At 51.8% G+C, this 19281-nt stretch overlaps 1 protein-coding gene across 2 annotated transcripts; it reads left to right on the plus strand.

The window, feature by feature from the left end:
- The first annotated feature begins 73 nt into the window (after positions 1 to 73).
- KLHL28 (kelch like family member 28) lies at positions 74 to 13220 on the plus strand. Of its 2 annotated transcripts, XR_014883837.1 has the most exons (6): positions 74 to 214; positions 2956 to 3854; positions 5959 to 6402; positions 8637 to 8845; positions 9422 to 11479; positions 11683 to 13220. XR_014883837.1 is itself a non-coding variant. In XM_085225978.1 (5 exons), exons 2-5 carry the CDS (start codon positions 2956 to 2958, stop codon positions 9583 to 9585), a joined length of 1716 nt encoding a protein of 571 aa, XP_085082104.1. In that variant the 5' UTR covers positions 74 to 214; the 3' UTR covers positions 9586 to 13220. The 2 variants fall into 2 exon arrangements, 1 of the variants encoding a protein (XP_085082104.1); XM_085225978.1 differs by having other exon boundaries at positions 9422 to 13220.
- The last annotated feature ends 6061 nt before the right edge of the window (positions 13221 to 19281 follow it).

Here is a 19281-nt window from a genome sequence, read left to right on the forward strand (position 1 = left end):
AGAGCTTCCGGCCGCGCGCAGCGGAACCCGCGCTGCGACACACGGCGCTGCGGGCGCACGGCGTGCCGCCGCTCCGTGCCCGACGGCCCCGGTACCGCGCGGTGGTTCGGCCCGGCCCGGCGCCGTGTGGGGCGGCGGCGCCCGGAAGTGACGCGTGCGGCCGGGCGCTGCTGTGCCGGAGGGAGCGAGGAACGGCCCGAAAACCGCGCCGCAGGTGAGCGCCGGGACGGCCGGGACCGAGATGGGGCCGGGATGGGGCGCTGAGGGCCGGGCGGCGCCGCGGTGGGGGCGGCTGCTGGCGTCGGGCCCGGCCGGGGCGTCCCGCAGCGTCCCGCATCCCGCTCGGCGCCGGGGCCGCCTGCCGCACGGTCTTCGTTTGCTGCTCCGTGTCGGCCGGCGCCGTTGGCGCTCCCTGCGCGCTGCGGGACGGCCCGGCCTTCCGGCGCGGCCGTGCGGGGCGGGCTGCTGTCTGGCGGAGCGGTGCACGAGGAGGCTGTAAGTAACGCCGTGACGCTCCGTCCTTTTCCGCGCGCTGCCGCCGTGCCCGGCTGTGTTTCCACCTTCCTGTAAAAGCACGACGCGAGCTGAGCGCGGACACAAAGGGGCGGCAGCTGCTGCTGGGCAGCTTTCTATAAGCGTTGTGTTGCTAAAATGCTGCCTAGAAAGCACTGTCATAAGGAACGTCACCTTTCGCAGGTATCCCCAAAGGACTTTGGTGGTGGTCCGTGCTCGATGGGAGGGCGGACGGCCGCAGAGCTCTGCTCCAGCCGTACTGATGACTCTGTGTTTATCCTGTCTGTTCATAACAAGAGATTGCTGAGCGCTCTCACGTCCCTGAGCAGGGCACAGCTCTCCTGCCTCTGCCCTGCGGCCTTCGCTTTGTCAGCGCTGCTGTTACATTCTGTGTTTAAATGCTGGCAGCTAATTTTATTCTCTCACGTGAAGCAGTTTGTAAGTGGGCTCATTGCAGATAAGGTGCCAGTTAAGGAGCTATGGAAATGATGAACTTAATAACGAGATGAAGGAAGCGCACTTTGGAAGCTCGTGTAGTGATCTAGTGAATAAAAGAATCAAGTCAGCTTTTCAGTTCAGAAATGGGATGGTGGTGATGTTCCCTGCAGAACAATGGTGATGTTCCCTGCCTGTCTTGGATCCTGATGTACTGACACCCTCCACCCTCTCACCACTGCAACAATTCAGTGAATAAGAACTGAAGAGCTCCTGCAGCTCTCGGGGGTGGGCAGCACCACTCGAATGCTTACGAAGCTGAAATTAGAGCAGGTGTCGTGGTGCTGTCAGGTGTCACAACAGGAAGGAAAACTTGAAGGAATGAGTGCTTGGGGGCTGTGCGAGCTGTGGGTGGCAGCTTCCTTCTCTCTGCCCTCCCTGTGCCATAGTGAGAGCAGCTGCCTACAGCCTGAGGAGAGGTGGAGGCAGCGGCAGAGCCCAAGGTGCTCTGTGCTCCCCCAGGAGCTGTGTGGGCTGGGCTGCAGAGCACCTCTCCTTGTTCCACTTCTTAGAATCATAGAATCATTGAGCTTGGAAAAGGCCACCAAGATCCGAGTCCATCCCCACCACTGAGCGTGTCCCTCGGTGCCACATCTCCATGGCTCTTGGATGCCTTTGGGAACAGGTGTCCCCACCGCTCCCTGCACAGCTGGCACAGTGCATCGCCGCTCTTTCAGAGAAGAAATGTTTCCTAATATCCAACCTGAACCTTTTCTGGTGCAGTGTGAGGCCATCGCCTCTCGTCCTTTTACTGTTACCTGGGAGCAGAGGCCAACCCCCACCTCACCATCACTTCATTTCAGAGAGTTGTAGAGAGCAGTGAGTCCTCCCCTGAGCCTCCTCTTCACAGCCACTCACAAGACCTGTGCTAAACACCCTTCAAGCTTTGTTGCCCTTTTTTGGACACGCTTCTGCAGATGCTGGGCACCCTGAGCCAATCTCAGCAGGACAGCAGTGTGCTTGCTGGGGAGCTCTTGTTGCAGCAAAGTCCCCCATGGGGTGAGGTGAGGGTCTCCCGTCTGCTGTGCTGCCCTGCTCCTGCACGCCCTTTCCTGCAGTCCAGCGTCCCACAGCCTGTGTGGGTCTTTTTCTCTGCTTTGTGCCAAGGGAGGGACTGTTATGACCTGTGTGGAGCAGGGGTTGTGGAGCTGTGTGCCTCCTGAGTGCTGGGGTGTTGTGCAGCACTGCTTGGGGTGAGATGCAGCGGGGAAGGCATGAGGCGAGGAGCACAGGTTAGCCTAGGAAGGTTTAACTTTGTCTCAAATTGGCCAGTTCTTTATTTCACACAACCGTAAGGGTTAGAAGTGTCCTCTGGAGCTCCGCCAGTCCAATCCCCCTACAGCAGTTACACAGGGAGACTCCCCCACCACTTGGGGTTAGCTGTGCCAGGTCTCTGCCACTCTCACAGCACAGAGATCTTTCTCACGTCCATACAGAACTCCCTGGGTTCCGGTCTGTGCCTGGTGCTCCCTTGTTTTGGTGCTGAGCACCACGGAACAGAGCCCAGCCCCCAACTCCACCCTGCAGATATGGATCAGTACTGCTCAGATCCCCTCAGCCTTCTCTTTTCCAGGTGCACAGCCCTGGGGCTCTCTGTTTTTATTCTGATCTCTATGCAGTTCTCAGGAACATGTGATGTAGAACTCTTTCATGCATTCTGAAGTTTGCATTTTATTCCAGAAGGAAAAAATGTTTGTGTATTTTTCAATAAACGGTTCATATGGCATTCGCTGCTAATAAATACTTGCCCTGAGTTTAATGTGTTTCTAAAAGCATAGAGCGTGAGGGCTTGAGAGGTAAATTGCAAGGTACTACACTAATTTAGGTAAAAACGTAAATGGAAAAGTAATTTTTAAACGTTACGTGTGGCACGTCTATGTAATATGAGTAATGAAGCAGCTGAAAGTGAAACCCTGAGTAATGCCTCAACAATTCTGTTTGTCACAGATGGACCAGTCGTCTCCAACCTACATGCTTGCCAACCTTACACACTTGCATTCTGAACAGCTTCTGCAAGGCTTGAACCTCCTTCGCCAGCATCACGAGCTGTGTGACATTATCCTTAGGGTTGGCGATGTCAAGATCCATGCCCACAAAGTGGTGCTCGCCAGCATCAGCCCGTACTTCAAAGCCATGTTCACCGGGAACCTCTCTGAGAAGGAGAATTCAGAGGTAGAGTTCCAGTGCGTTGACGAAGCGGCCCTGCAGGCCATCGTGGAGTACGCCTACACAGGGACTGTGTTCATCTCACAGGACACCGTGGAGTCGCTTCTTCCGGCTGCAAACCTTCTGCAAATCAAGCTGGTGGTGAAGGAGTGCTGCGCCTTTCTGGAGAGCCAGCTCGATCCTGGCAACTGCATCGGCATTTCTCGTTTTGCAGAGACCTATGGCTGCCACGACCTGTACTTGGCTGCTAACAAGTACATCTGTCAGAACTTTGAAGACGTTTGTCAGACTGAAGAATTCTTTGAGCTTACGCATTCTGAATTGGATGAAATTGTTTCCAATGACTGCTTGAATGTCGTGACAGAAGAAACAGTTTTTTATGCACTGGAGTCCTGGATCAAATACGACGTTCAGGAGCGACAGAAGTATTTGGCACAGCTGCTGCACTGCGTCCGGCTGCCGCTGCTGAGTGTGAAGTTCCTTACGAGGCTGTACGAAGCAAACCATCTCATTCGTGATGACCATACCTGCAAACATCTTCTAAACGAGGCTCTGAAATACCACTTCATGCCCGAACACAGACTTTCCCACCAGACCATGCTGATGACACGACCTCGCTGTGCTCCTAAAGTTCTGTGTGCTGTAGGAGGAAAAGCTGGGCTGTTTGCGTGTTTAGAAAGGTAATGGCAGAGCTGCTGCAGCAGTGGAGCGGCGTGATGTTCGTGTGTGGTTTTTGTCACCCTGGGCCAAGAGAAGCACTGAGAAGCTGTGGTTTGCAGAGATGTGGTTACTGCTTTCCTCGCAAGTGAGTTTTCTTGCAGCGAGGACAAGCAGTGAGTTCTTGGTTGTTGTGTGTAGTCCTCACAGTTGAGGCTTTGTTTGTACCAGTACAAATAGTTATAAAATCTTTTTCACTCTGAATTTAGCTAATAAAGATAGCTATTTTCAGTTTGCACGCTACTTCTAACTCAGGAGCCCTTGGAATTAAGACTAACTTAATCAGAGGAAAAGCTGAGGTTCCTAGCAGCGTGAAGTTCTTGATCACAGTGCAGTCATGCCTTTAGCCTGCTAGTGAGCTGGTTTATTTACCCAGTTCTCAAACTAAGCATCCTCTTCAGATTAGTGGTTTGTTGCCTCGCTGAAGCTAGCCGCACCAACAAGAGGAACGGAACAGAGACAGCGTTCTTGCCCATACTGGTGTGCCTGGGCTTTCTCTCAGCACTGTGTCAACATTTCCAGAAGTGGCAGCTCAACTGTGAGCGTTCCCGTGTGTATGTGTACTTCTGTAGATAGGCTGCTGTGGTGCTGAATGCACCTTTACAATGCAGTACGTGCTCCCTGTGTTGAGGCAGGCTCCCTGGGCTGGCCCTAGAGCCGGGTGCTGGGATATTTTACTGAGTTACTCTTTTTTTGCAGCAGTTCAGTGCTTGTACACATGGGCACACACTTAAGAGCAGTTGAGGATGTTGTCAAAGGTATTTACAGTTTGCTTTCCTATCAGTGGGTGTCAGTGGTGGCTGTTGGGACTGGGGATCGTTAGGGTTGTGTTTGTAAAGAATAAAGGGTGGGGGAATGTTGAATGCCAGATCTGTTTGGTTAATGGAATAAGAGTCCTCTGGTCCAGCTCAGCTCTGTTTCTTTCACAGGTTCTTAAATGATTTTAACAATGTCACATAATGGTGTGGTTCAGAATACTTTGTTGTTGTTGTTGTTAAACAAAAATACCATTGGAACTGTGTGTTCCTGCATACAAAAACTCCTTTCGTTTGTTAATTTGTTATTCATAATTGTCTCTCATAAACTGGTACTTCCATTCATACTTAAATAATTTTTCTTAGCAAAAAAAAAAGGCATACATCAGTTAAAACTCTTCCCTAATAATTTAGGTATCTGATTTTCCTACAGCTACCATTGAAAATGGGAGGCCCTACTGCCACAATACTCGTTTTCCTTTTTGTTTCTACTTGCAAGACAGCTGGTTTTTATTTTTATTTTTTATTATTATTATTATGGGGATTTTTTACTGCTAATTACCTCCTGCTTCATAATAACAGAGCTTCTTGGAATCCGTTTAGTGCTGCTCTTTCCTACCTGGGCCTCTGCAGTGAAGGGCCGGTGTGCTGTCATCATAGACTCACAGAACGGCCTGGGTTGCAAAGGCCCACAGTGCTCACCCAGTCCCAAACCCTGCTGTGTGCAGGTTGCCAACCAGCAGCCCAGGCTGCCCAGAGCCACATCCAGTCTGGCCTTGAAACTTTCCCTCTAGTTAGACTGCGGTGTACAACTGCAAACTACAAACTGTACTTTCTAAATGTGTGCACACGTCCATGTGTGTGCCTCTTACCCTTTTTGTCCCTCCTGTCTCCGTGGCCCTTCTGAGTGGCTGAGTGTTTGGTTTCTGGTTGCCTGGTTGTTTTCACTTTACCCTCCTAACTCTTCAGTTTGTATTTTGCAGCTCATCCTATTGCATCCTATACCTACCAGCACCCTGCTGTCTGCCCTCACGCTGTCTGTGATGCTTTGTGCCGTCTCAGACTGTTCTGTACTTTCAAAATCCATTTTCTCAGGTCTCAGATTTGGTGCTCGGACTTCCCACCATGTCACTGCATAGCTGTATGCTTTTGCTCTTTGCTTTAGCTTATGTCCAGGCCCTTGGAAGGAACAGCTGACGTGGGATGAGAATTATAACGTATGCACTTAAGACTGCGTTCCATGTTGCTCTTTTACAGCAGAGCTTCATAAAGTTGGGTTTGCTCACGTAATCTTTCTTTTTCTCTGTTTCAGTGTTGAAATGTATTTTCCCCAGAACGATTCCTGGATAGGCCTGGCACCTCTTAGCATTCCCCGCTATGAATTTGGAATATGTGTCCTAGACCAGAAAATCTATGTTGTAGGAGGGATTGCCACCCACGTGTGTCAAGGCATCAGCTACAGGAAGCACGAGAACTCAGTGGAGTGCTGGGACCCCGACACAAACACCTGGACATCTCTGGAGAGGATGTTTGAGAGCCGCAGCACGCTGGGAGTGGTGGTTCTGGCAGGAGAGCTCTACGCCCTGGGGGGCTACGATGGGCAGTCGTATCTACGAACTGTAGAGAAGTACATTCCTAAAGTGAAGGAGTGGCAGCTAGTGGCCCCAATGAACAAAACGAGAAGTTGTTTTGCTGCAGCTGTCTTAGATGGAATGATATATGCCATCGGTGGGTATGGTCCTGCCCATATGAACAGGTATGTGCTTCTCGTGTCTGTAGCTTGATGCCGTAAGCTGAAAATCAGTAAAAACACAAGCTTTTAAGCTTGCATTCGGCAGCCAGTTAAAATATTCTGAGCTAAATCGGTGTTAATCCACAGTGGGCCTCATTAATCCTTCTGTAGTATCAGTCTAGCAATTCAGCTGGGAAATCTGTATTTGAACTTCTCTGAGCTGGAACACAGAGATGTGTGTGTTCTTAAAATCCCCGAGAAGAGAGGACGGCGAAGCCAAAGACGTACATGCGTTCTGCTGAGCCAGGGATGCAGGGTGCCTGACCCTGAGCATCCCCAGGCTGGATGTCCCAGAGGAGAAGTGCTGTGGGCATGTTTGCTCTGCCCCTTTGGCAGTGGGGCCAGCAGCAGCTGCAGCCCCTGGGAGAGCCCTGCTGAGCCGCAGCACTGCAGCAGTGCCAGGTAACGTCAGGGCTGCACGGTGCCAGGACGTGAGGTTAGCTCTGACATTTGAGATACTCCTTAGAAATGAGTGGGATTTTTCTCATGCTCGATATACCTTATATTCACAGGCATTTTTTTTTTTGTACCAGCATGTTCTTTAATTGTTCTGTTCCCCGTTGTTTCGTGTGGGTAGTCTGGGGTATTTAGTTATGCAAAGTAGTAACTTGTACTCTTCATTAGAAGTGGGAACAAATCAGCCATATGTTCCTCTGGGAAGCACATTAATAAACAATGAGCCTGAGGAGCTGAGTGGAGAGTGGAAATGAAATCTTGCTTATAAGAGGGGATGCACTGATTATTTAACAGAACGGTGTAAGGACGTCACACGAGTCATTAATTGGATTCCTCATACTTTGTGTGCCTTTATGTAAAACGGTTTGTGAAGCAGAAGATTGGTTCCTAAACAGGGAAGTGTAACTAAATAGTTTTCACTTGGAAAAGGCAAAGAGTGCTCTAAGTTACAGACATATGTAACATCAGTAGGTTACACTGCTTAGTGTGGTTCTAACCTTGTTGCACAGCCTGCTTATAAAGGGGGGTAACCAAGATCTTGCTGAGGACAATCTGTTCGTGACAGATGAGTGCGTGGGGTGAATGCCTGCCTTTGAAAGGGAAACTCAGCTTTGCACTTCAGAAAATGCAAATCTTAGCACTGGAATAGCAGGAAACATCTTCATCAAGTTGGTACCTCTGAAGGGGAAAGCTCTAACGTCAGGTCTGCGGTGGCCCTACTCTTTGTGCAGCATCTGCTCTGTTCCTCAGTCAGAAAGGAACTGCCAGCACTTCCTGGGGAGTTATCAAACTGATGGATATTTCATTAGCTGCCTTTTAAAATTTTACTTAGTCTTTATTGAATGGCTTTGTTTGTATTGATTATTCAGGGATGCAGTGACACGCCGTGCCGTGCAGTCACTGGGCTCAGACAAGCTCTGGAGTTAAAAGCAAGCTGACTGCTGTATGATTGAGCCCCTTTTCTCCTACTCTTTAGTGCTTCTGATTTTCTCTTTTCTGCCTCCCTTGTGCTACTGAAGATGCACTGTGGACGGGGTTGGCCACGTATGAGGAGTGTTTGGGTGACTGTACAGATGCGGTGGTTAATAAAATGATGCTGATAATTTCTATTTTATCCCAAAGGTCTTTTCTATCCTTTGTGCTCTGATCAGCAACCTCTTCACTGCTTTTCCTGAGGGATATGCTCTCCATGTGGTTGGGTTTTTTTGCCTCTGTTATTTTCATGGATGCCTGAAGGAATTTCTGGTTTGCTGCATTACCCAAATAGGCACACTTCACATCTACGTTTGGTTCAGTTTTTCACGCGTTTCATTTTCTTAGGAAAAGCAGCAGTCAACTTTGAAGGAGCTTTCTGTTCTGAACTCAGCTTTGAAGGATCACACTTTGTTTCAAGATGTAACCTGGAGACACGGGGCAGGGGGGTGAGAGCTCTGGGGAGATGGCTGAGCTGCAGTTGCCGACTCGGAGTCTTGGAAATGCTTTCTGGCAATGCTTTCTGGAGCAGCTCCAGCTGCACGAGCTGTGTAAAAGATCCTTGTGGAAGGATCTTTGAGGTGATAGCTCTGCTTTCAGCTTTGTGTGCTGCCCTTGGGCAGTAGAAAGCAACTGTGCTACAGAATTTTCCACCAGCTCGAGTGCTTTTTCACTGCGTTCCGATATCCCTGACGGGCACAGCTAGATGAGTCTCACGGTGTGATGTCACTAAAATCTAAGCCTCACAAACTGTTTGTTTGTATTTGCAGCATGGAACGCTACGATCCAAGTAAGAACTCTTGGGAGACGGTAGCTTCAATGGCTGATAAACGAATAAACTTTGGCGTTGGTGTCATGCTGGGCTTCATTTTCGTGGTAGGGGGGCACAACGGTGTGTCCCACTTATCAAGCATTGAGCGGTACGATCCCCACCAGAACCAGTGGACTGTGTGCCGACCCATGAAGGAGCCCAGAACAGGTAGGGACATCTGGATCTCAGCACTTCAGTGGGCTGTTCTTTCAGAAGTAAGCCACCGTTTGGGCTGGCAGAAGCTGCGGTAAGTTAGGCTCACAGGGACTTGTCTGCAGGGCACCGACCTTCATCTCTGAATTGGGTCACAGATTGCTTAATCAGTTCCATAGAAGAATAAGTATTTGCAGTCCAGTCTGTTTTTGTTAATGCTGAGCTGTACCAGATAGAACTTGAAATAGTATTTCTGTTTTTCCATTAATTTTGACTTAATTTCAGCAATTCTGTGGTCGCTCTTCCATTTTATGTCGAGGCTCCATAATGCATCTTCTGTGCTGCCTGCCTGTGGAGTGTTGCTTTCCTTAGGAAGGGGTGTGAGTGGGGTTGAAAAGGAGGGTTAGCATCTGTAGGGAGAATGACTCTTCATTTACACCCATTTTCCTTAAAGCTGGGCCGAGGAGGGAGAGGCTGGGTGTGATTGTCTGCTCTGCGTTATGAGGAGGTGCCAGTGGGGACTCAAGTGGGAGCAAAAGCACTCCTTAGTTTTGTGCTTGGTGATCAGCTAACTTTTTTTCTTTTCAACAGGAGTGGGTGCAGCTGTAATTGATAACTACCTTTACGTAGTTGGAGGTCATTCAGGCTCATCCTACCTGAACACTGTACAGAAGTACGACCCCATCTCAGATACCTGGCTGGACTCTGCTGGTATGATGTACTGCCGCTGCAATTTCGGTTTGACTGCACTTTGATGACAAGCAGGACTTCATGGACCTGTTGTGAGGTTGGAACTTAATCTGGTTGAAGATAAACCCTGCCATTGGAGACCATGTGCTGCGTTTGCTGGAGCTGGAAAGTTGCAGGAGTGTGGTGGAGTCGTGGCTGAAGTGAGGAAGGAATCATTTCCTCTTGGTTGCTGGCCTTGTTACTTTGGTGCCACGGGCAGCAGGAGTGGGAAGCTCACCAGCAGCTGGGCTTGGGCAGCATCTGTTACAGGCAGGGAACTTTAACGAGTACTGTACATGCCTAGGACGTGGTTAGGACACTCACTGTCTGTCTGACCCTTTCACTTTCTAGAGCTTTTCTCTCTTCCTCCTGCCTACTAAGAAACATGAAGTTTACTGTGCTTGGGGTGAGAGACGTATGGGTGTGCTGTGTGACTGTGCTCTGCTGATGACTGTCTGGTTGTGTCTTCATACTAAGAAAATGCCAGTGCTTCATAATTTTTTTATGAACCGTAACTAAAGGGCTGCCTTGTTTCTGTATCTCAAGGTCTGTAAATAATAAATGCCATAGTCCATTGCCTGTGCACTCTTCTTTGTGACCTGCTTGCTGGTAGGAGGGCTGGGACGAGTAGGATTGCTTAAAGAACTTTGCAAGGCTCTTTTATTGCCTCTTAACAAAATCACAATCTGATGAAGAGAATCACATTTTTAAACTTTCCCACGTGTTTCTCTCTGTCGTGGACAGATGAGTACCAGGAGTGGTGACTCGGTCTTGCTGGTTTGCTGTGAGGTTTCAGTTGTGATGCACAGAGAAGTGACAGCAGTAACGCATCAGAAAACGTGGCAGCAGCGTTTGTGGCATGCCATAAAATCCACACTCAGACAACAATCAGTCCCATCCTTCCCCAGAGCACTCCTGTGTCTGTATCCCCTACAAATGCCCTTTCTCAAAGAATGTATGATCCCTTTCTCAGAGTGCTGGGATGTGAGAACGGTGCTAGCTGTGTGCCTGCTGCTGTGGCTGTCCCTGCAGTGTGCAGGCAGCACGGTGCCTGTGCTTGTGCTGCTGGCTTTCCTTCTGACTCGCTTGAGACGTTTGTGCCTATGGAAACTGTCAGGAAGAGCACAATGCAGTGAATGAGCTCTACGTGTGTTACCTTTTCTTTTCTTTTTCCGGAAGATCTGTGTTTCTTGTTCTCACAAATACACAACGCATATGTATGGAGCAGTAAGATCCCAGCCCGGGCTCTTGCCCTGATCTCCCCCACTGTGCAGTGCTGGTGAGTGCAGTGCTGGGCTCAGTGCTGCTGGAGCAGCAGGGGTGATAACTGTGTGATGGCCCCAAGCCTGGTGGCGATGCAGGCAGGTAAACGGATGCTGGGGGTTGTAAAGGTTATTTCAAAATAGGTGAGTGAGTACATAGCATTTCTAGCTAATTCAGCACGTTTGGGTTTGTCTCCTGCTTTGAACTGGGAATTGTGGTTACCCCAAATTTCTGTTTTGGTTGTGTTGCCAGACCTGGTACTTAGGAAGTGTTCTGCCTCGACTTACTTCTGTTCTAACACGTTGAGTTAATGTTTGTCTCACCTTGTTTTCCAAGCCCACGTAGTATTGTTTTTGAAGGTGCAATAGTATTTAAAACGGTTGCTTTAAAAGCCATTTCTTTGTAGATACGTAACAGACGTTCTCTGAGTACACTTAATTTATTGTTTATTTTTCCCCTGAGGAGCTAACTGCAGCTGGGCAAGCACTGGTGGTCTTTGTTCTTCCATAAGCTCAGATTTGAGCAGCTGAGGGAGCACGGGAGCTTTCACCACACAGCAGAACCCACCCATTGCAGGTGCACAAATCACAGAATCCTGCACGTGTTCTTCAGGTTTGGCAGAATTACGCAGGACTTTAAAAGCAAATAATTCACAAGGTAAGCAGTCTGTGTGACCACTGAGGTTTTCTGGTTACATAGCAATAACAGTGTAACTGGACATGAGTAACTGCACCGTGTGGGAGTGCAGAGGAGGGGCAGGTGGGGCAGTGATGGTGCTTCAGTCTGCACAGATCACCTTCACATTCCTGCCCTAGTGAATGCACAAGGTGAATGCTTCCGTGTGCTCTCCTTATTTACAGCATCACAGATGCCATTGGTTGTGATATCTTCTGACTCTATCAGGAGATAAAGTTGCTGAACCATCTAATATCAAGGAAGAAAAGCTCTTACTTAAAGTCAGGTGTGTGCCTCTAAGCACAGGAGGTGTTCCATGCAGGTCAACGTGTGCCATACCACAGTAGGATTCCATGAATGAAGATGGCAGTGCATCTTTGCTTGAAATACTCTCATGGAAACTATCAGGAAATTCTGTTTCTGGGCAGCAGAAGGTGGTGTGAGAGACAGAAATAATTTGATGTCACGAGAAGAAAAAGAAATGTATTTTTTTCAGCGTGATGTTATTGGTTTTCAATGCAGACATCTTTCATTTATGGAAGGCAGAACACTTAAAGTCTCAAGATGTTTTATTATGTTTATCTGAGCAGCAGCAATACTAAGTTAGGTGGTGGAGATTGACTCTGAATCATATCATGTAGTATTGCTAGACTTGAAGGTAGCAGCATAAACAATTCTCTTTGTACACAGCCTCAGGAATGGGAAGAACACGGGATGGAATGTGCTGCTGTTGTTGGATGGACTGTTGGGCTGGTTGGATAGAGATGGGCAGGGCAGTGCCTCAGCTCTAGGCATCAGTTGGTGTCACACTGCCCTCGTTCTGTTCAGGCACTTGCTGTCCTGTGCCTCAGAGCGTTTGCTTATGGGACGGTCAGGCACGGCAGCTTGTTTGCACCTGCATCTCAAGTGCAGTGCTCCCGTTGTAATGTCTGTTTGCAGCTGAAAATCTAAGGACCTTCAACCAAGACGTCATACAACGATAAATTATCATCCAGTTCTATTTTTTAATCGCTCTGAATGATCTGTAGAGCACTTTAAAATGGGCACGAGTTTGTATGTGCACGCGTAGTTCCCAAATTTCTGCTTTTTTAACTCAGATATTCATCTGTAAGCTTCGTGCCTGCCTGTCCTTCCAGGAGTGCTCTTCTTTCAGGAGGCCTCCTTGGGGCTGCGAGGGCCACGTGTGTCCCATGAGCATCACTCCGTTCCCCTTTGCTGGGAGACGGCATGTTACCATTGCGAAGCTGCCATCAGTGAATCCCCATCCATCATCTAAAACAATGCAAAACGTCCCAGCTTGCCTTAAATTCTTGATATTTAACCGACACGCAAAGAACTGGATGGTAACTCCTATTTTTTTGCCTTGTGCGCTGTGCTGTATTTTAAACCCAAGGAGAACTATACTTTTTAGCAGGATTTGATAGCTGTACAGAGGGCTGTGGCGGAGTGCAGTGTGAGGAGTGAGCAGTGCTGTGTGTGGCTCTGTGTCCGCAGGCCGTTCCCACGTGCACACCTTTCTTAGCAGCAATGTTCTGCTTCTGTTGTTGTTTACAATGTGCTATTTGAGGCCAGCAGGAAATGAACTGTAACTTGCACCCTCGTTCCTTGCCCGTGTTCTCAACGTGTTGGCTCTTGTGATAGTGCTCTGTAATGGTTGTTGTAACTATTTCATTGAGTGTGAAGCAGTTTAGTAAATAAACCTGGAGAAAAGCTTGCTTTCACACTTCTGTTGGGTGCTGAACATAAACACGTGGCTGCCTTTCTCTCCTCATGTGGCAGCGATGTCTTTGGGATGTTACCCAAATGCAACGGCAGAGTGATTTCCACGCGTCCCTCCCCATCGTCCATCCTTCCACACCACCACCTGCTGAATCTGCTGAGCACAGACCTGCTGCTCCTGCTTGCACTGTGCTCTAGGAAGCTCCTGCCAGCCTCCCCCTGCTGATGGAGGCTCAGCATCGCAGCACCTGTGCAGAAACCTCTGTTGGGTCAAAGGGTTTGCAGCTAAATAATGTCAGTTTGCAGTTGGACAGCAATTTGTGTGCTGGGTGGTAACCTCCCCTTGAGCCGTGGTCTGCACGCAGTGTCAGCAGGTACTGCTCTCTCCATCTGAGGAAGGGAAATAAGACGTGGCATGTGAAGTCAAGTTCTATTTTTGTTGGCTTCATCTCAGTGCTGACACACATGGTGTTACCTAATGGAGACTGTTTGTGGGGGTGGATGGTGATAGGACAAGGGGAATGGTTTTAAAGTGAGACAGGGGAGGTGTAGGTTGGATATTAGGAGGGAGTTTTTCAGCCTATAGCAGGGGGTTGGAGCTGGATCAGCATTGTGCTCCTTTGCAACCCAGGCCATTCTGGGACTCTATGATTCAATCAGTTCCAACCCCCTGCTATGTGCAGGGTCGCCAGCCACCAGACCAGGCGGCCCAGAGCCACATCCAGCCTGGCCTTGAAACTTTCCCTCTACTTAGGCAGCAGTGATTCTGTCCCTTTACTTAAGTGGTGAAAGAACAAACTGAACATAACGTGGATGTCTGGGCACCCAGCTCTGAGCCTGGGCTCAAAGCCGCTGCTCTGGCTGTTGGTGAGAGCTGCCCCTTCCCTTGGCACGCCAGGCTGTGCTGCTGCTGCCTTCTGCCCACTGTGCTCCCGAGAGCTGTGCCCTGGGTGGCAGTGAGGCACTGTGCTGCTGGAAATGCAGGTCCTGTGCATTTAAGAGCAGAGAAATGCTCTTGCTTCACGGGAGGACGGCGATGTTACTCGAGAGCCAAAGGTAAGGGCACGCCTGAGTGCTCTGCTTAATTGGAGATGAAACTGAAATACTAACAGCTTTGGGCTGCAAATTTGGACCTGTATTTCAGTCCCCAGATCTCCAGGCTCCGGAGAGTTGCTGAGGCCTGAATAAATGCTGGGATGCAGCAGGTATTTAATTGTGCTGTGGATGTGGATTTCCACTGCCCAGTCCCTCAGTGCTCATTGAACAATGCCGGATGAGGAGCTCCCCATCTGCATGTATATCTCCTGCTGTGCTTGCAGGTCCTGGCTGTGCACTGAGCCCAGCCAGGGCTCAGTGCATGAGGTGAGAGCTCTCCCGTCCCTATGGGGCTGCAGGGAGAAGCAGAGATGGGCACAACCTCTTCTAAGCCCCGGCTTCAAGACCCATGGAGCAGTCACCTCCACTGCCTTCAGCTTACCGTTTCCCTGGGATGATGCTGATTTTTGCCTTATTTTTCCATCTCAGACCCTTGGCAAAGCACATCAGGTTAATGCCCCAGCAGCTGCCCCGCAGTGTGCAATGCAGACAAGTTGCAGGAGATCACGGGCTCAGTGTGGTTGGGTTGGAAGGGACCCCAAAACCCCAACCCAAGAGCAGCACCTTGCACTTGGCCTCACTGGACCTCACTTGGTCCACACAGGCCCACTCTCCTAAATCCATGCCCCAGACACATTGCCTCTCCCTCAGAAGGCTGCAGCTGCTGCCCTGAGCAAAGCCAGGATGTTTGTAGCCCTGCTGCCACGTCCCCCCTCTGCTCCTCCCATTGCAGGGCTGCACAGCAGCATCCCAGCCCCAGCACTCAGCTCTCAGTGCATCCCCACGGGATCCTGTGAGCCCAAGTCTGTGCCCAGGGACACACAGGTGCTTACAGAACCTACTGTCAAGTTCTCTCTGCCACACTATTTATTTTAAACCTTGAGTTGTCCTAAATGAAAAAGCACTTCACTCATTTGTGCAGATTAATTTAGAGAGCTGGAGATAATAATATTTTATAAATTTAGCATAAATTTCCCAAAGGGCTTGCAGATATTCAGATTAAGCTCATTCCATTCAGGCTGATACTCAGCTAGGAAACAAAGCCGAGGCTCTCTCCTTGCTCTCTCCAGAGCCTTCAGACCTGCTTTTGTTGCTGCAGTCCCTCCAACCCAAGCACTCTGGGACATGCCCACATCCAGCACAGGGGCAGCCCGAAGCTGGAACACCACAAATCACAGAATCATAGAATATCCCACCTTGGATGGGACCCATAAGGATTATTGAGTCCAATTCCTGGCTCCACACAGAACCACCCAATGATCAGGCCATAGGTCCGAGGGAAGCACAGCGCTGTGCCAATAGAGGCCGTGGGATGCTGTGGAGGTACCGTGCGTATCAGGGTGCCTGGTTCTTGGTCCTTCCTTCCTCCCAATGGCTCCTCTTTTCCCAGGGGCATCCCCTGCTATCTGCATTAGGATTATGCAGGATGGAAACGATCCAGTTGGCTTAACATAAAGTGACAGACCTTATCACACAGTGTCATCCGAGAGGAAAAAGAGAAAGTGAGAAAGTGAGAGGAAAAAAAAGAAAAAGATGTTAACGCTCCTCGGGGAGCAGGAATTGGGATGTAGGAGGTGGCAGAGCTGAGAGCTGGGCAATGCTGCTGCCCCAGGGGGCTCAGGAATGCCTGGCTGTGCTGCACCTAGGGCTGCTGGCTGGGGGGGGGGGGGGGCAGTGGAGGGGTCTGTGTGTGTGGCTGTGAGGAATCACAGAATGGTTTGGGTCGGAAGGGGCCTTAAGAACATCTCGTTCCAACCCTGCTGCAGGCAGGGACACCTCCCACAGCCCAGGTTGCTCACAGCCGCATCCAGCCTGGCCTTCAGTGCTTCCAAGGAGGGGCATCCACAGCCTCACTGTGCGTCTTTGTGCCTGTGTGTCTGTGTATCTGCATTCACATTTCCCTCACTGAGGTGCTCCTGTGCTCACTTTTAACCCGAGTCTGATGATAGAAACCTTATTTTATTCTGCAGAATGAAAAGTAAAAGAAAAATTAATCTAATCTGGCGAATTCACCTTCTCCGTCTCTCAAGAAGCAGAGCTGGCTTGGACGCGCGGTGCCGGGCACGGAGAGGAGGGGACTCCGAGCGCACCGCAGCCGCTGCCGCCGCTTAATCCGATGCGGAGAAAAGGCAGTTAAGCTCTGAAGGGATCTTACACGCATCCCCGTGGCATTTGACACGCTAATCTTACGGAAATAGATTAATTACAAGCGCTATTTCTGTCGGCTTAACCGACTATCAAAAGGTCATTGCTAAAGGATGAAGCTGCCGAGGTTGCGCTGAGCGGCGGCACGGCGGGGCGCGGGGTGCGGGGCGGCGGCGGGGCACAAATGCGGGCTGCTCGGATGGGCTCCGCACCGCCGGATTCGCTTGCAGTCGTTCCCACCCGGGCGGCGGCGCGTCGCTATGGGAATGGGCGCCCGCGGGGATCCGGAGGGAGCGGCGCGACGCCGTGCGGCGCCCGGGATGGAGCTGTGCCCGGGCCGGGAATTGCCCTGCGGGGACCGCTGGGGCTGCGCGGCAGTTCCTGAGCCCCGATCCGCCCGCAGGTTTCTGCGCTGAACGGGGCCGGAACGCCGCGGGGCGGCACGCGGAGCTCCGTGATACCGCGCGGAGCGGGGAGCGCCGGGGGTCGGAGCGCGTGGTGGAGCTGTGGGCGGCCCCGAGAGCCGCCGGCGGGGGGAAAGGCGGACTTTAAGGGTCCCCCGTCCAACTGCGACCGTTCCGTCGTTCTGCGACTCTCTTTGGGGAAATCCCACCGCGCGGCATCTCGGTCCCCCCGTCCGTCGCTCATCGCGCTCAAGGAGCGGGCAGGGAAGGAAGCGCAGAGCCGTACGGCTGCGGCCCCGAGCGGCCACGGGTGGGGGGTGGGGGAGCGAGGAGCGGGGGCTGCGGGGACGGGCGGCGTCGGGGCTCGGAGGTTCCGCCGGGCGCTGCGGGTTGAGCCCGTCCGCCCCGCCCGCGGCTCCGAGCGCTTCGGGGCGCTGAGAACGAGCCCGGGCGCCCGGCAGATGGTAGCAAAGCTCTGCCGCTCCGTGCCGCCGCCTAACGGAGCTCCGCGGGCTGAAATTCGGGCTCTCGGCGGTGCTCGCGGTGCGGCCGGGAGCCGGGCTGGGCCGTCCGAGAGGAGCGGGCGGAAACTGCGGGGAGCCGGAGGGGCTCTGCGGGGAGAGAGCGGCAGTGCGGCTCGGGGTGCGGGCGGCTGAGCGCGGCTCCTTCCGAGGGCGTCGGGGAAGGGATCCTCCGCCGCTCGCTGCAATTGGACTTGCGGGAAGATGCGAATTGCGCTGCCGGCTGCGGCGTCACGAGGGTTTGCAACGACCCCTACGCGCAGACGGGAGCACTTAATGAGCCGTGCCTTAATTGGAGACGCGGAGACCCGCGGCAGCCGGCAGCCCAGCGGGCCCGCAGCACCGCCGCACACGCCGCGCCCGGCCCGCGTTGCCGTCGGGTGGCGGCTCTGACCGCAAAACCCCGAGGGGCGGCCGGGGGTCTCATCTGGAGGGAGGGTCGATGATTTCCAAAGAAGCTTGGGACGAAAGTAGGGAAAACAGCCGCTCCCAGCAGGACTCATTACAGATACTGGGCTTTTTTTTTTCCTGAAGTTTTCAATGGCTTCTAAGGCACAACCGATTCTTTATTCCTCCAGAAAATCTGCTGCCTGCATGGATCCTCCCCCTGGCTTTCAGTTCCCTTAGGAGAAACCTGGAGCACCCCAAGAGGGGTCACACCGTGCCTGGGGGCATGTGGGCAATCGCCCACGATGAGCAGCTCAGGGAAATGTGTGCCTTTGTTTGAGGTACAGAGTCACCCACTGGGGCATGGGATGTGTCCCCATGGCTGTGCTGGGTGCACGTCACACTGGTGGGTTACGCTGTGTTGGGTGGGATCTTGTGATGTTTGCAGAAGTCAAGAAAAATGAGGCTGTGTGTCCTCCCAGGAGTGCTGGGACTCAGTATCCTCCCCAGCACCCAACTGTGAGCGTATTTTAGCAGCAGATTGAGATTCATAGGAGCGTAGAAACATTTCAGTTGGAAATGACCTCTAATATCCCCAACCCCAGCCCACCCCTCCATGCCCACTGCCCACATCCCTCAGTGCCACATCTCCATGGCTCTGGATCACCTCCAGGGACGGTGACCCCACCACTGCTGGGCAGCTGTGCCACTGCAGCACTGCTCATTTGGAGAAGAAATGTTTCCTAATATCCCACCTGACCATCCCCTGGCACTACCTGAGGCCGTCACCTCTCATCCTATCGCTGTTACTCAGGAGCAGAAGCCAACCCACACCTCACCACCACCTCCTGTCAGGAAGCTGGAGAGAGCAATGAAGTCCCCCTGAGCCTCCTCTTCTCCAGACTCCCATCCCATTCCCTGCTCCCCATAGCACTGTGCTCCAGACCCCTCCTGGCCCCATTCACAGCTCACGTTCAGCAGCTTTGCCCACCACCCCCAGGGCCTTTTCCTCAGTGCAGCTCCCAGTCCCTCTGCCCCACACCTGCAGCACTGTGTGGGCTTGGTGTGACCAAATTGCAGCACCAGGCGCTTGGTCTTATTGAACTTCATCCCAATGGCCTCAGCACATCTGTCAGTCTGTCCTTGTCCCTCTGTAGGACCTACCTACCCTCAGGCAAGTCACTGTTTAGGCACGGAAGACGTTCCTGTATTCAGCCAGCAACTGATAGGTCATTCAGAGAGAAAACAGCAGTGTGTGGTGAGAGGAATGCCTCCAGTTAGTGCTGAAGGAGGGGCTGATGGAAGCCGTGAGGCAAAGGAGTCACTTCTCAGTGTGACATCTCAGCCCTGTTAGCCTGATGGGAAATGAGATGTGTGGTAGTGCTGGGTGTGTCAGAACCTCGGTGTGTATCTGCTATGGGATGCAAAGTCCCACAGTGCAGGTGGGTCCCGTGCTCAGGGTGCTTCCTTAAAACAAGGCTAATGCTGGTCAGCTGCTGAGCAGGCTGTGGTA

Source organism: Meleagris gallopavo, chromosome 5, assembly GCF_905368555.1.
Source record: "Meleagris gallopavo chromosome 5, MGAL_WU_HG_1.1, whole genome shotgun sequence".
NCBI classification, from domain to species: domain Eukaryota; kingdom Metazoa; phylum Chordata; class Aves; order Galliformes; family Phasianidae; genus Meleagris; species Meleagris gallopavo.

Excerpts from the sequence above, each read along its gene's own strand:
- KLHL28 (XM_085225978.1), top strand. The coding sequence starts at position 2,956 with ATGGACCAGTCGTCTCCAACCTACATGCTTGCCAACCTTACACACTTG. Across the intron at positions 3,855-5,958 it reads CTGTTTGCGTGTTTAGAAAG|TGTTGAAATGTATTTTCCCC; the intron begins GTAATGGCAGAG and ends TCTCTGTTTCAG. Across the intron at positions 6,403-8,636 it reads GGTCCTGCCCATATGAACAG|CATGGAACGCTACGATCCAA; the intron begins GTATGTGCTTCT and ends TTGTATTTGCAG.